This window comes from Cynocephalus volans, chromosome 6 (genome assembly GCF_027409185.1).
Source record: "Cynocephalus volans isolate mCynVol1 chromosome 6, mCynVol1.pri, whole genome shotgun sequence".
In the NCBI taxonomy this organism is placed as follows: Eukaryota; Metazoa; Chordata; class Mammalia; order Dermoptera; family Cynocephalidae; genus Cynocephalus; species Cynocephalus volans.
This window is the reverse complement of record NC_084465.1, coordinates 1,844,072-1,858,849: the sequence shown is the minus strand read 5'-3', so window position 1 is coordinate 1,858,849 and position 14,778 is coordinate 1,844,072. Positions and strand designations below refer to the sequence as shown.

The following is a 14,778-nucleotide window of genomic DNA, read 5'->3' as shown; positions in this document are numbered from 1 at the left end:
TGCCAAGCCTCCTCATTAAAAACGATTGTCCTTGAGCAGTTCTTTCTAGAGTATAGAAGGTATAGAGATTATTATTAGATGTGAACAAATAAGTAAGTTTAAACTCACTAGTCTGAGGAGGTACTAGTCTTACTGAAAGTTTATACTGTTAGGTACTCCATTTTAGGGTTAGATGCTCAAATATCAACAATAGGCGTTTCCCATGATTAGTGTGGCAGTGATACTTCTTCAATCCGTTCTTGTCGGTGTTCTAGGTGACTTCCATTTTCAGGCTCTAAGGATTTACACACAGGAAAAGAAGCTGCTCCATGGCTGCTACATGTATGAAGTAACTGTGCAGGCTGCTGGCGGTATGTTTAGCGTAGACCCAAGTGAATGCAGGGCTGGGGATTCCTCCTTTATTAATGATGACTTGATGTTTATCAACATCCAAATCATATTTACTCAACCTAGTTATAATGTCCATTTATTGTAGCAACTTATTTTTAGTCTTAATTTTTCACATGACCAACCTTTTTCCCTCTCCTGTTTTGACTTCCAGAAAAGTAGTTCAGAATTTTTTTAAGATATTTCTGAGCTGCACTTTGCATTTATCAGTTTATAGAAACCCGTATTTCACATCCCTTGATGACGGGGTGGGCGGCTGCTCAGAGAAGTGGGGAAATGATCGGGGTATCGGGGTGGATGAATCGTAAGCAGTTCTGTGCCTGAGCACCAGGCTGTGCATAGTTGTTACCCCGGGGCCAGGGAGACTTGGGCCTGTGGTTCTGTGGATGCCGAGCCCATCCTTGACCGCAGAAGCCCTCCCAGGAAAAGTACTAGAAAGTAAATCTAGAGCCAGCACTGAAGGAACACTGGCTCTGAAATGTAGAGTGCAATCAAAACTTTGGAGGCTAACTTTAATTTTTTCTGTAATATGGAACACATGAAAATGAGCCTTTGTCAAAATGCTAATTGGAAAAATTAATAAGGATTGTATTAATTAGAATTAGGATGATCCCTTCATTTGTTTATTACAGGACACCATTACTCAGTGAGTTGATGTTCTAAGAAATGTACCTAGTATTAGTAGTGCCTTTTGATCCCATTAGAATCAGAGCAAGAATTAACTTGGGGAGAATTGTCTGGCTATAACTTATTAACATTTTTATTTACTTGCATTCTCACTTTGGATAGCCAAAACCAAACTTTTACAACTGGTTCCAGAGAGCCTTCTCATTTTTGTACCTTAGCATAGTTTTCCTTCATGAGGGCATCAGTCTTGTAAGCCTTGATGAATGAAACAATTAATGTAGTGATGGGGAAATCATAACGGTACGTTGAACCAAGCTAGGCAGATGCCTGGAGGGAAGTATAATTGTACTGAGGGTGAAACCCAGCCATGGTTTAAGTTTGATGTAGTGAGTTAGTCGTTTTACTCCCCAGGGCTCGAGGAGGTGACCAGTGAGGACTTGGAGCCTAGTGAAGAGCTAGACCTGCCCAGCTTTGAGGAGACAGTGGAAGACGCCCCAAGTGAGGCGAGCAGTGAGGTTTTGGATGTGATATCCAGCGAGGAACTGGACCTCTTTAGTGAAGATGAGCCCAGTGAAGGCTGTAGCCGGGGTCAGGGCGAGCTTCTCAGTGAGGAGCTGGAGCTCGTGTCCAGTGAGGACGAAGCCAGCCCTGGGGCAGCAGAGGAGCTCAGCGAAGAGTGCGAGGAGCTGCCGAGTGAGGATGAGCACAGTGGGCCTGAGCTGGAGGCTCTGCTTGTTCAGCAGTGAACTGTCACGAGAACTGCCGCCCGCTGCTTCATAAGGAGGCTTGATGGACTTAGTGTATCTAGAATAAAAGAACTTTCTTCTTCTAGTGCTGTGATAGCGTACTTGGTTAGATAACCAGATAACCACCCCTGCCTTGATGATAGAACTGAAGAAAAACCAGGGATGAGTGGGCGAGCCCTGAGGCCCCAGGACAACTATCTAGGGGGCTGCTTTGCCCTGGGTGACCTAAACAACAGAAAACGATCACCTCCGAGTTCTGGAGGCCCAGTGTCAGCCAGGCTGCTTCCTTCTGAGGCTGTGAGGGGCCAGCCCAGCTAGGTGGTTTTCTTCCTGTGTCTTCACATCTTCTCCCCTCTACCTATCTGTCTTTGTGTGCAAATTTCCCCTTTTTATCAGGACACAGTGATTATTGGGTTAGGGCCCACTCTAAATTAACGTGATCTTCTGCAGAGAACCTGTTTCCAAATAAGGCGACATTCACAGACCCTAGGGATTAGGACTCCACTATTTTTTTTTTGAGGGCCACAATTCAACGTGTAAGACAGTCTTTCTGACAGAGTTGGTTAGGTTTTTGTCCTGGCCTGCATAGTATAGAAGCAAGCAGCAAATTTTGGAAGGGAAAGGAGGGAAGACCTTTAGAGTTAGACTTGTTAAGAGGAGTTAGAAGTTGGAAAAGTATAAAATGCAGACATGGGAGAGGCATAACAGCTGGACTAATCCCCCTTGTGGACGTGTGACCCGCACCCCACACTGTCACGACGTGGTGCTACAGCGATTGATATTCATGACAGATGTTCCTTGTTTACTTAGGGGCAGAGTTTCGTACACACGCATACCTACACGTAATTTGAAAGAAGGCAAGGAATAAGACTTTTAAAGCACACATAGAAACATAATGTGTTAGACTGGATTCCTAGCTGAGTTATTAAAAGCGTTTTTGCATTTGCCTTTTTCAGCTGAAGCCTGTGGTACTGAAGGAGTGGGGAGGCAAGCAGTGTCTGCTTGTTATTTCTCTTGCGTGGGGTTGGTTTTAGAGAACATACCAAGTTCATGAGGATTTGTGCGTATTTGGGAACTCTTGTTGTTGAGATGTGGAGCTGGCATTTGAAAATACTTCATTTTAGCTTAAAATTGTAAATGAGGCTGGATGCTGTCTTAGTGATTCTCAACTTGTTTTCAGTTGTTTTTCAGTATATACTTAGTGATTTCAAGATACTTGTTTCCTCTCATCCTCCCCCCAAGTAGGGAGAGGAAATAGTTTCTTGGAAAGGTCATTCTGAGTATTGTTTTCTCTGCCATGAGAACCACAGCCGTGGCCACCCCCACAGCAGGCTTGAGCCATGTAATAACATTTTGCATGCAGTTTTTGAGGCCAGCCAAATTTTCTGTGGCATTTCCTGCTTATCCATATCTTTTCCCTCCATAAGGAAGGTATAGTGCCTTGTCCAGTGTTTGGTTCATATGCTTTTAATGTCACTCATATGGCAATCACTTGAGTGGAAGTTGACTGAGTCCTTTGTAGGTTTTCTCATCATTTCTCTTCTGTGTGATTTAGGTCGCTGGTGAAATTGTGGACATCTCAAAGGTAGAGAGCGCCACATCCTAATGTGGATGTGGAAGGTGTCCTGGGACTGCAGATAATGGGGTGTAGGAAGAGTGCCTTAAACCTCAGGCCCCGACAGAGCTTACGTTGCGTTAGGCTTCTTGATAAGTTTTAGAGAACAGCAGCATTTTTAAAGCTCTGTAAGGGAATACTGTACAAGACGTGATTGTGTAAAGAAAGAAAGAGAAATTGTCATTAGTAGGGGTACAGAAGGAACACCCCGAGAGACCCATCACTATCCTGGTAGGTTCCTTCTGTAAGGAAGTGAGTTCCGTGAGTGAAGAGTCTCATTCTTCCTGACCCCTGGACTCCTCATCTAAAATTACTGATTAAAATTACTACAAATAGAATAATTTGGATTCAGCCTTTGGATCCTTTGACATGGATAGATTTTTCTAATTCTTGGAAAATAACATTGCTCCAACAAGACCGAGGATGTAGCTAGAAATTATATTTTGTAACCAAAAATAATTGTATGTGAAGTTGAAAATGATGGGGTTCATTTACTTAACAAACACTGTGTGCCTGCTACTCAGTGCCATGCAGTACTTCAGGTGCTGTTTCAACTGTGGAGAAATAGGACCAAAAAGCCCAGTTCTTCTGAGGCTTGCGATTCAGTGTGGTGCTATGGCTGTCTTTTTTTTGTTTGCTTCCCTTTCTTCCAAATATGTTATTTTCTACTTCTGACTATGTAAGAGATAACATTTAAAAAATTGGAGTTGTAATAAATGAGCGTCTTGATTTTAGTTCCTGCTATTGGGATTAGTTGGGAGATTAGAGTCTATGACTGCTGCGCTTGACTGTTGAATTTCTTTCCTTTAAAAAAAATTTTTTTTTTGCAGTTGGCCTGTACCCTTGACGTTGGTGTTGTAACACTTAACTCTAGCCAGCTGAGCTAGCTGGTCATCCTGTTGAATCTCAATCAAGTGTTTCTTTCCTCTTTCCTCAGGGTGGTTGTGTAGTTTAGCTTTGAAACTCTAGTGTAGAGTGAAATATTTTTCTTTGCTTAAATTACCCTTGGTGCTTTTTAGATTTTGTTTTGTTGTGTTTTTTTGTTCCAGCTTTTTTGTGCACTTTAGGAATTGATAGGGTGAGGACATGAGCAATGTGTCAGTTGGTGCCTTAAGTCATCGAAGCAGGCCTCTCTCCTTGATTGGGTTTCCTGGTCACTGAAATGCTTGCTTCAGGCCTGTGGGGTGTGAGTGTGTGGAGTGTTTGCTCTTGTTCTTCCACTGGCGTGAAGTTAAAGCACTTGAGTGGACTGACTTTCTTGTCACTGTTATGTTACTGTGCTATCAGGTTCTCACTCTTGGTGAAAATGTATGGGTTTAAAAATCCTTCACACTTCCTCACTTTTCTTCTTTAAGGCTTTTTGTTTGTATGTAAATATTTGTTAAATGTGTTTTGTGCTCAGTTTTTCACACATTCAGTTTCAGTGTAATTTTCTAGTCGTCTGTTTGACATTGTTATTTAGATTGCCAATTAGTTTATCAACTTGCTAATACAAGAGGTCTTCAAAAAGTTCTTGGAAGGAGTGGCTCGTGTTATGGGCTCCTTAATGGATGATTGGGTTTAGTGTTCTGAGAGAATAGCAGGATTTAACACAGTTTTACAGACGTATTTAATATACAACACCTAGAAAAATGATACAGACATGGGTCTGTTTCACATAATGTTTGTATCTCAGGATACAGAGTGTGCCTAAAGATGCCTATAAAATTATCAAGGGTACATGTTTTTACTTTTAACATCTGTATTAGTCAGGGTTCTTCAGAGAAACAGAACTCGTGGGAAAAACATATGTATTATGAGGAGTAGGTTCATGTGATTATGGAGGCTGGCAAGTAAGATCTGCAGGGCCGATGTGCCAGTTCCATTTGGAAGCCGCCAGGCAGGAGACTTCTCTTCTACTAGGGTGGTGTGGGGTGTGAGCCAGACTTTTGTTCTGTTCAGGCCTTCAGCTGATGGGAGGATGCCCACCTACATTAGGGAGGGCCATCTGCTTTATGCAGTCTACTGATTTAATCTCATCCAGAAACACCCAGAATAACGTTTGACTAAATGTTTGGGCTACCTGTGGCTCAGTCAAGTTGACACATGAAAGAAACTACACGTACAGCTCTTGTCAACTTGGCACCATATGCACTGACTTAAACCACATTTAAACTCCAAATAAGGACACTAAATGAGGTCATAATTTGATCTAACATGATACAGATATCCTGCAGGCAACCAATGAAAATACGCTAACCCGTTCCCCTGTGTAGACAGAGTTCTCGAGTGATGTTTTCTCTTCTCCTTGATAACCTGTGATTTTATAACCTATACACTTACAGGTTATATAAGAGGATAAGAGGGAAGAAAACAAAGATATGGCTTAAATATACGTATACGTTATATATGCACAAACTTTCATAACTGAACCAGGAGGAAATAGTCACGGCAGTTATAGTCCTTGTTTCTGTAACTGATCACGTGGTAGCTGTTATTTATAACTAGCTTTTCCATTACCCATTCTGTGTTCCTATTGCCTTCAGCAAGCACCTCGGTTGTGGTTCTTTACCTGGTGAGGTAAAAGTAAAAAATGTTGGTAGCACATTTGGTTAAAGTATCTTAAGATTTATTTCTAAAATGCAAAGGTAATATTTGTTCTTTTTAAATGCAAAAGTGATACCTAATACATACTGGATGTAGGAATTTGGAAAATAGAAATGAGGTGAAAAGGTGGTGGGGGAGTCACCTTTTGCTGGCCCCCAGGTGAAGCCCCACTGTGTGGTTGAGACGTGCCCACATGTTGTCCTGCCTTACTCTGCAGCTCCAACTCTGTATTCAGCACACTCCCATTTATGTACCTGCTCCTGTGTGGGACAGTCAAGTTATTTTCATTATCAAAATTCATTTGAACTTAGTGCAGTAATTATGCATCATTATAAGTCCTAAAGTTCTTTTCTCTTAGTACCGTCAACATACCTGTCTTAAGTGAGACTTTTCATTTTCAGGATACCTTTTGTGACTTTAATATTTTGAATTATGTGAGTTAAAATTCAATTAAAATTCTAAGTTGTAGAAAATCATGTTTAGACTGCAGAATACCAATAGTGAATGATACAAGATAAATGATTTTTTCGTACAAGAAAGCATAACTGAAAATCTGCTGGCCTTCTCATGACATTATTTCTAAACCAGTTTTCAAGGTAGCTTGTGAAGAAGGTGATTTTATAATTATGAATTTGGTCGTTTTAATTTAGCTTGGCATGTAAACCTGTTAAAATCACATGTTTGATAGTAGTATTACTCAGACACTGGTTTAAGATGCACCCAAAAGCCAAATGCCTTGTGGACAACTTTTAAGGGTTTAGTTGGCATATGAATTTAAAGAAGTTGTAACTAAGCTAATTGTTGTAGCACTTATGGATAAAAGGGAAATTGCAGAAGGATGCAAAAATTGAATTAATTTCTTCAATGTAAATAAAGTTTTAGAGTGTGCAAAAGAATAACGGCTTCAGGGTTCAGATAGCTGGCTGTGGAAACACTTGTTAGTATTTACATTCAGAGAATTATTGTCTAGTAAATTTTAACTGTTTTGTAACATTAATATTTCTTAACTTGGCTAGTAGATTAAGTTACTTATCTGCCATTTTATAGATCGGCTATATAGCAAATGTCACTGGCACAGTTGGTGAGTAGGCTTATGGCAGTAATTTTGAAAGTTACGTACTATTCAGAATGCCTGGATTTTATTTGAATCGGATGAAGTCTTTGTAGCCTCCTTGTAGCCTCTGGAGAAATTCACACAATGTTACTAGCTTTAGATAAAGGTTATGTTGTAACTTCTTTCTCCTGTTCTTACTTTAGTATTTCACAATGGGACAGTAAGATTTGTTTACAAGTAGGTTATGAATGAACAACTTAAAATTATTTTTTAAAGGGTAGCCTTACTGTGGAATGAGGGAACTAAGTTGCAAAATCAGTAAAATTTTGGGGTCATCGTCTTTCTAACCATTCCAGCTCTCCCCTTCCTTCCCTCTGTGCACATCACCCCAGAACTGACTTTCTCGTGGGGAGGTGGGGGTGGAGGGGCAGGTCTCCACAGGGGTGTCCTTGCGCTGTTGCTGTACATGCCTCCTTCCTCTCCACCTGTCTCCCTCCCAGCTCTGGGGAGAAGCCATCAGTGACTAGTTCTCTGAATGTTTCTTTTTCGGGCCCATTTTTCTGGACTTAGCATTAGGTAAAGCTGACTGGCCAGTTTTTGTTCGGAGCAGCTCTCTGAGAGGTCACGTCTTTGCCTCTTCTCATGTCCTCATTTCAAGCTTTCTTTAAGCTTCCTTAGCTCCTCTCGGGTGGCAAATGGACCTAGAACTTCAGCTGCTCACCTTTAAGTAGAACCTTTCAGGGTGCATCCCCCAAGCGCCGCCATGTGCTGCCTGTCTCGCTCCCTCCTGTCTGTCATTTGCTTCCAAGTTACGGTTTGTGTGGGTGCTCCAGTGCTCGCCCTGTGCTAACCTGTTGTATTTACTTCCTCGTTCTCTTGTCAGCTCAGATGCTTTCCACTCCCTGCTCTGCTTCCTCTTGCCTCTGGCTTGGAAACATGCCATACTTACTGCAGTTTTCTGTGTCTCCCTTGCTTGCCTTTATATCTTAATGCACCCATCAGGATTTCTTCTTTTTATTTCTCACAGATTGCCCATTTCCCTGAAAAAAATGCAGCAATTATTAGTTACATAGAACCCAGGTAAATTAAATAGTTTGTGTAATTCATGTTTTCAGTAAGTACTCATTGATTGGTAACAACAACAAAGTAAAACTATACTGTATTAACTTGAGTAAAGATTTTTTTCTTTGTTTCCTTTTTTTTTTTGCTTAGTATTTTTATTTTTAGCAGCATTTTGGTATTTCCGGTAGATTTATGATGCCTACTTGTGTCAGTAAGATATTGTAAAGCATGTTGTTATGTCTGCCAATTAACATTTATTCAGATTTGACTTCTCTAACCCTAACTAATGCTTTAAAGGTTTTTTTTGAGACACTGAATGTGTAGAAAAGTAACAGGAATTCCCAGATATCCTTGCCCAGCTCACCAGCTGTTTACATTTTGCCCCATTGCTGTGCCACTGTCTCTCCGTGTTTATCCGTGTGCATGTTAGAAGAATCCATTCTTGTGTTTATTTCTGAATTACTCTGGAGAATGCAACCCCAACTCCGTGGAATATAACAACTTAAGAGTAAAACTGTATTAACTTTTCACATGGTGGCAGTAGGGACGGTGTCTAAAGGATGTTGAATGAAGGGCTATGTTAAATCAGTTCTCTGTTCAAACTTGAAGTGTCGTCAGCCACCCTGAGTCTTATGTGTGTAGATGAGGGTACTTCAGAATGTTTGTAGGAAAATATAATTGAAAGATAGTACGAATCTTTCCATGAACATTTTAAAGACCCTATATTATATACTGTTTTGAAAATGAACAGTCTGGTTATTTCGTAATGTATTCTGCTTTTAGTTGAATTAAACTAGTAAAACTGTTGGGTGAGGTGGTCTTTCTGTTACTTTATTATGATTTATTGTTGGTGAGTTTTTTGTTCCTAATGGAACGGTATTGTTGTAAGGCATTAACCATTTTCCCTTATTGCAGCTCTCCCGAGAAAAAAATTACCTTGAGTAAAGATTTTTTTCTTTGTTTTCCTTTTTTTTTTTTGCTTAGTATTTGTATTTGAAATAAAGATTTTATACCATGCATTTATGTTTGTTTTTAGAAGACCCATTTGAGAACTTTTTTGGGAATCGAAGGGGTCCCCGAGGAAGCAGAAGTCGAGGCACGGGGTCATTTTTTTCTGCCTTCAGTGGATTTCCATCTTTTGGAAGTGGATTTTCTTCTTTTGACACAGGTATGAGATTTCTAGATTTTAATCTCTTATCTGAACACAAAGTAGCATTTATAAACAGGATTTTCTTTTCGGTAGAGCTTTTTGAAGTATGCGTATGTTTGGTAGAATAGCTTTGTAGATTTGCCAGCGTTTTTGTGTGTACAAATCTGTGTTTAATCATAACCTTCATTTTTTTCCTAATCTTCCTAAGAATGTTATACTTGAAAATATACTTGTAATCTTATTATTAAGGACTAACATTTAATGACATTCTTAGGTAAAAAGAGTAATTGTGTATTTTGGGTCAGTAACTGCAGAATAACCCGCTTGGACAGTCTTATTAAATCTGTCATGTTATCTAACCTCCTTTGCGGTTAAACCCAAAGTACACAAACAGGGAGTATCTTGAGTGTTCAGCTGCATGGAATCGGAAGATTGACCTTGAACACTGGCTCACAGCTAGGTGTGTGACCACAGTCGGACTGACCCACTAGAGAAGTGCCCACCCACACACTGTACCTGTTAATAGTTAACATATGGAAAATTAGTTTATGACCTGGAGTAATATGCATATATCATGATATAATTGTGTCTTGAAGAATTAGAATGTTGCTGGCCACCTTTTTTTTTTTGAAAGCACATACAGTTTCTTTCAATAGACAAGTTCCTGTTCTGATTGTATTATTCGGCCTCTGTGCTAAGAATTTGCTTTGCTTGTTACACAGGCTGCCCTCTTCATAATACAGCTCAAAATTTTATTTCTCTTTAATGTTGTGCTAGTTGGTTGCATCTAGGTAAATAGTCCGTTGATTGGACTTCAATTTTTTTTTTTCTTTTTTGTGACCGGTAAGGGGATTGCAACCCGTGGCTTGGTGTCGTCTGCACCGTGCTCAGCCAGTGAGTGCACCGGCCATCCCTATATAGGATCTATACCCGCGGCGGGAGCGCCACTGTGCTCCCAGCGCCGCACTCTCTCGAGTGAGCCACGGGGTCGGCCCTTGACTTCATTTTTTGATGTATTTTTCCCCAACAGATTCTCTCATTTTATACCACGTAATATGCTAGTCACAAGTTAAGGGGTAATAAGAGAAAGCTGGTTAAAAATATCGAGGAAATCATGCTTCATTTAGGAAGTGTGTTCCTAGCATATGGGGGTGAGGGATGTGTGTGTGGAAAATTGTCCCTACTTTTCAGGAGCCTTACAAAGCATCACATGGCCCCAGGCTCACTCTAGACCCGTTCTGTAGCCACCAGCTACATGCAGGACTGAGCGCTTGAGAGCTGGCCCAGTCCACATTGAGATGTGTTGCAAGAGTGAAATATATGTGGGATTTCAAAGACCAAATATGAAAAGCAATGTAAAATATCTCAATTTTTTTATATTGCAGGTTGAAAAATGGTCCTATTTTGGATACAGAAGATTAAATAACGTATTATTAAAATTAATTTCAGTACTTTCTGTGTTTTGGTGAGGCCGTTAGAAAATGCGAAATTACATATGTGGCTCCTATGATATTTCTTTTGGATATTACTAGTCCTAACAGTATGACAACTTAGATGATTAAATCATGTTCAAGAGTATGTACATTGTTTTAATGTAAACATTTTGGAAATAGGACAATTATTTAGCTCCTTAACAAGCAAACCAGCTTTCAGTATCAGAGATAGGTTGTTGTAGTGTGACTTGTAAGAATTAATGTTTTTTAGTGTTTGTAGTGTGACAGCTGTGTAATTGAGGATGGCGTCTGTGAACTGTAAATCCATAATTTTTCCATGATTACTTGCAGTATTCGTTCTAAAATTAGTTTTTTAAAAGAGTTTTATCCTTGTGGTCCCATTGCAAGGAGAAAGTAAACCAGATGGGCTCACTGTTCTGCAGTGGGGAGGCCATTCTGTTCCTAAGGTACATGTGCCTGTCCATTCACTCCCTCTGTGATGCACGGTGCTGAGTAGGTAACCCGCAGATTGGGAGTATCTTTGGCACGTTGGAAATGCTAGTGAGGTCCAGTGAAGCACTGTGTAGAGGAGAGCGGGGAGAGACAATGTGCCTTGAAAGAAGTTGCTGGTGGTTCTCTCCTGTTTGCCTACAGCACATGTTCAGTGATGCGACAGAGAGTGTCTGTCCTCCTTTCCTCTGGGCACCACGGCAGTTCAGCTTAGGCCTGGCTCTTATGTGGTTCATTATTCATCGGTTCCACATCTGCTACTAAATTTTGAAGCTCAGAAATTTTCGCATCGAGTTAATACTTGACATGTTAGTCCGTAATCAACTTTCTCTTCTGTTTTTCTTGCAGGATTTACTTCATTCGGGTCACTAGGTCACGGGGGCTTCACTTCATTCTCTTCCACATCGCTTGGTGGGAGTGGGATGGGCAACGTTAGATCTATATCAACTTCCACTAAAATAGTTAATGGCAGAAAGATCACTACAAAGAGGTACGTACGGTAGTATTTTTGTTAAGTGCTTTGTCTGTTCCAATCAGCAGGCACAGTGTCTCCTTGGTGCTGGGTTTATTTTGCACAGTTCCAGAGTGTGAAGTGTAGGTGTGTACTGTTTCAGGCGCCATGGGGATCTTATGCTTAATCTCTTGATTAATTAGCTAGAGCTTTCCTTTTCAACATTTACTTAATGTTAACTTATGTGCAGTAAATTTTCACAGCATTGTTAGAATGGCAAAATGGGAAATCATTAATAGTAAAACCATTATTACTTTTGAATAATAGTATCTCTGCATGTATTTATCATTCAGCTTTGCAGTATTTGAGACAAAACTCATTTTTGTCAGATAAATCCGTTTTTGGAAAGATTTATTGTCAACAGATTGTTGGCTTTAGCTGTTTTTCAGCCTGAAAATTATTTTCATACATCTGTTATAGTAATGTCCTTTAAAAGTATTTATACACATTTATGTATGTATTTACTTCAAAAAAATGTTTTAAAATGAATTTTATCCTACAGAATTGTCGAGAATGGTCAAGAAAGAGTAGAAGTTGAAGAAGATGGCCAGTTAAAGTCCTTAACGATAAATGGTAAGGAGCAGCTGCTGCGCTTGGATAACAAGTAATTCATCGCACGCATTTAACAGAAATGTTACTATAACAAGCACCATTTGAGGATTAACAGGAACTTTTTTTTGAAGATTTCAAACGAACTCGACTTTCAGTATAATTGTACCTAATCTAAAGTATTTATAAACAGCTCATCGGAGCCCCTGTTTGTCATAGACTTTTGAGTTTATTGCTGGGACCACATAATAGGACCATTTTTTTTTTTTTGTCTTTAAAATTGTTGTAAATCTCTGTATGCACTTTGCTTTTTTATTAAACGTAATCCAAGGTGAGCCGTGACTCTTTAGTAGTGGTAGGACAAGACTGTACACTAACACCAGCATGGACCTGCTTTTCCATTGTGTTTGAAATGTGAGCCAAGTGCTGAGCCTGCTGTGAAGTTAACATTGTCAGGATGAGTCTTCTGCAGAAATAATTTCAGTTCTTTTCAGTATTTAGTAGTGAAAGATATTAATGCATTAATGGTAATACATTTCTGGTTTAATGTAAATTAAGGATGTTTTCTAGTTGTGCATGAATGCTGGCAACTTAGTAAGTTTTGACAATTGTTCAAATATGTAATGTTAAGCTTAGGTTTAAAAAGTAAAGCTGGTAAACTGGGTCTTTGTCATTTGCTTTAAAAAAAAAAAAAGATAATAAATGCGAATGTGTTTGGTGCATTCTTTCCTGAGTGGGGTCTGTGGCCTTCTTGTGTCTGTGTGTGATTTGTGTCTGGGCTTCTAGTGTCGCTTCGTTAGCATTTGCTCTGCTCACTAAGGTGTGTGCCCAACTTAAGTTTCATGTAGACATTTTCTTCAGCATATTTGGAGAGTATATGAAGATTTTCCTATTTATAAGTAATGATTTAGCAGTTCATTGGACATTTTATTGTAACATTTCTGCAGGGGAGGGAAGAAACAGTTATGATTCTTCATCTTTAAAAGCCCATCCTAGTTTTCTAGGATATATTTGATTTAAGATATTTTGGTTGTAAGGACAATATGCATGGTAAAGTCATGGAATAATTTAGGTGTGAGCAAAAATAAAGGTATTTCTTTTGTTTCTCAATCTGTAAAGTCTTCCATGATCACCACTGGTATCTAGTATTTCGGCCATAAAGGATATTAAACTAGACTTTGCATTTAAACTACCGCAGTCTGTTGTTTTGAAAATAAGCTGTATGGAAACTGCTTAGGATGGGCAGTGACTATATGGTTATCCCCGACAAACACATTTCTGTCACTGTTGGCTTAGTTGGAAAGTTTATGGCAATTGTTCATGTACGTTAGAGTCTTTAAGGAACCCTATATATTGTTATTAGAAAATAAGTAAAAGCTATTTTAAGAAATCCCATTGGAGCTTTTAATAAAAAGCATAGCAAAAGTTAAATTTAGTATTTGAAGACAATTGAACTAAAGAAAACAGCAGCGAGTGATGTGTTTGAACGTGTTGTGTTATGAAGTATAACCTAGTATGCAGCTATCCGTGTCTTTGGATAAAGTGGGTAAGTAGCCATGGGAGAAGAGTTGACACCTTTTGTCCAGTGTTGTAACATCTCGTTCTGCAACTTGGATTTTAGTATCAGAAAGCCTACTTTGGTTTATGCCATCAGGACAGATGGCTTCTATGTCACTAAATGAGAAATTCAAGTAGATACATGGGACTTTTTGAACCCAAGAGTTTTACATGTTTCATTATGGGTGGGATGAGTAGTATGATAGAGCAGTGGTGAGATGTCACCTGGGGGTGACATACTGGAAAGTTCCAGACTTTATGAAGTGTTTAATGCAACTCTAGCTGTGAACAGTTTACTCGATGTTACAGGTAAAAGATGTTTGACTCCTAAGGGATGTGCCTGGTGAAACCTTTTTTTGAGGGGAGTATATCGTAAAATGTTTATCACTTGCGTTTGAGGAAATTACCTTTATATCCCTCTTCCATTGATAGAAGTGTTAATGTTATTAAATTATTAATAAGTATGAAAATTATTTCTTGCTGTCATCTTGTTATTTTGATTTTTGAACATAAGTAAGTTCATTCCAAAAATACTGAGTCCGGACTGTGTGAAAGGAGCTTTCAAAAGTTATGAAATTGTTTTGGGCATTGATAGCATTACTCAAGTAAGTGATGACTTGGAAGAATAGTATTTAATTTAAATTACAGGTTCTGGTGAATTTGACAGTCCTTTTGCTCTCTGTTTTAAGTGTTTCTCTAGTTGTGAACACCTTTGAAGATAGGACACTGAATGCTCACTCCAAAATTGCTTGTGTCCAGGCATACTCAGTTCTGCTCAGTTCCACTCGGAGACTAGACCCCTCTCCGTGGGTGTGTGCTGTCTGTTGTGTTTGGTGTGTGCACAGTATCCTCGTTTGGGACGACATCTGTCTGGAGGAGACATCCTTCTGCTGTGCTTTTCTCATCTGCCCTATTTTCCTCTTCTGTGTGGTACCCACACTGCCACCCCTTTTTGATTCATTTCAGTGATAAATTATTCCTTTTATTTCTG

At 39.5% G+C, this 14,778-nt stretch overlaps 1 protein-coding gene across 6 annotated transcripts in view; it reads left to right on the top strand.

Moving 5' to 3' along the window:
• Nucleotides 1-14,778, top strand: part of DNAJB6 (DnaJ heat shock protein family (Hsp40) member B6) — a 66,309-nt gene that overhangs the window by 25,855 nt on the left and 25,676 nt on the right. Inside the window, exons 6-9 of one of the 6 annotated variants that reach the window (XM_063098538.1) lie at nt 1,426-1,707; nt 9,114-9,245; nt 11,519-11,660; nt 12,184-12,254. In XM_063098538.1, the coding sequence (XP_062954608.1) occupies nt 1,426-1,707; nt 9,114-9,245; nt 11,519-11,660; nt 12,184-12,254 (627 nt within the window). Of the gene's footprint in view, nt 1-254; nt 351-1,425; nt 1,795-9,113; nt 9,246-11,518; nt 11,661-12,183; nt 12,985-14,778 lie in introns of those variants that run through there. The other 5 variants (XM_063098539.1, XM_063098541.1, XM_063098540.1 and 2 more) reach the window with 5 other exon arrangements.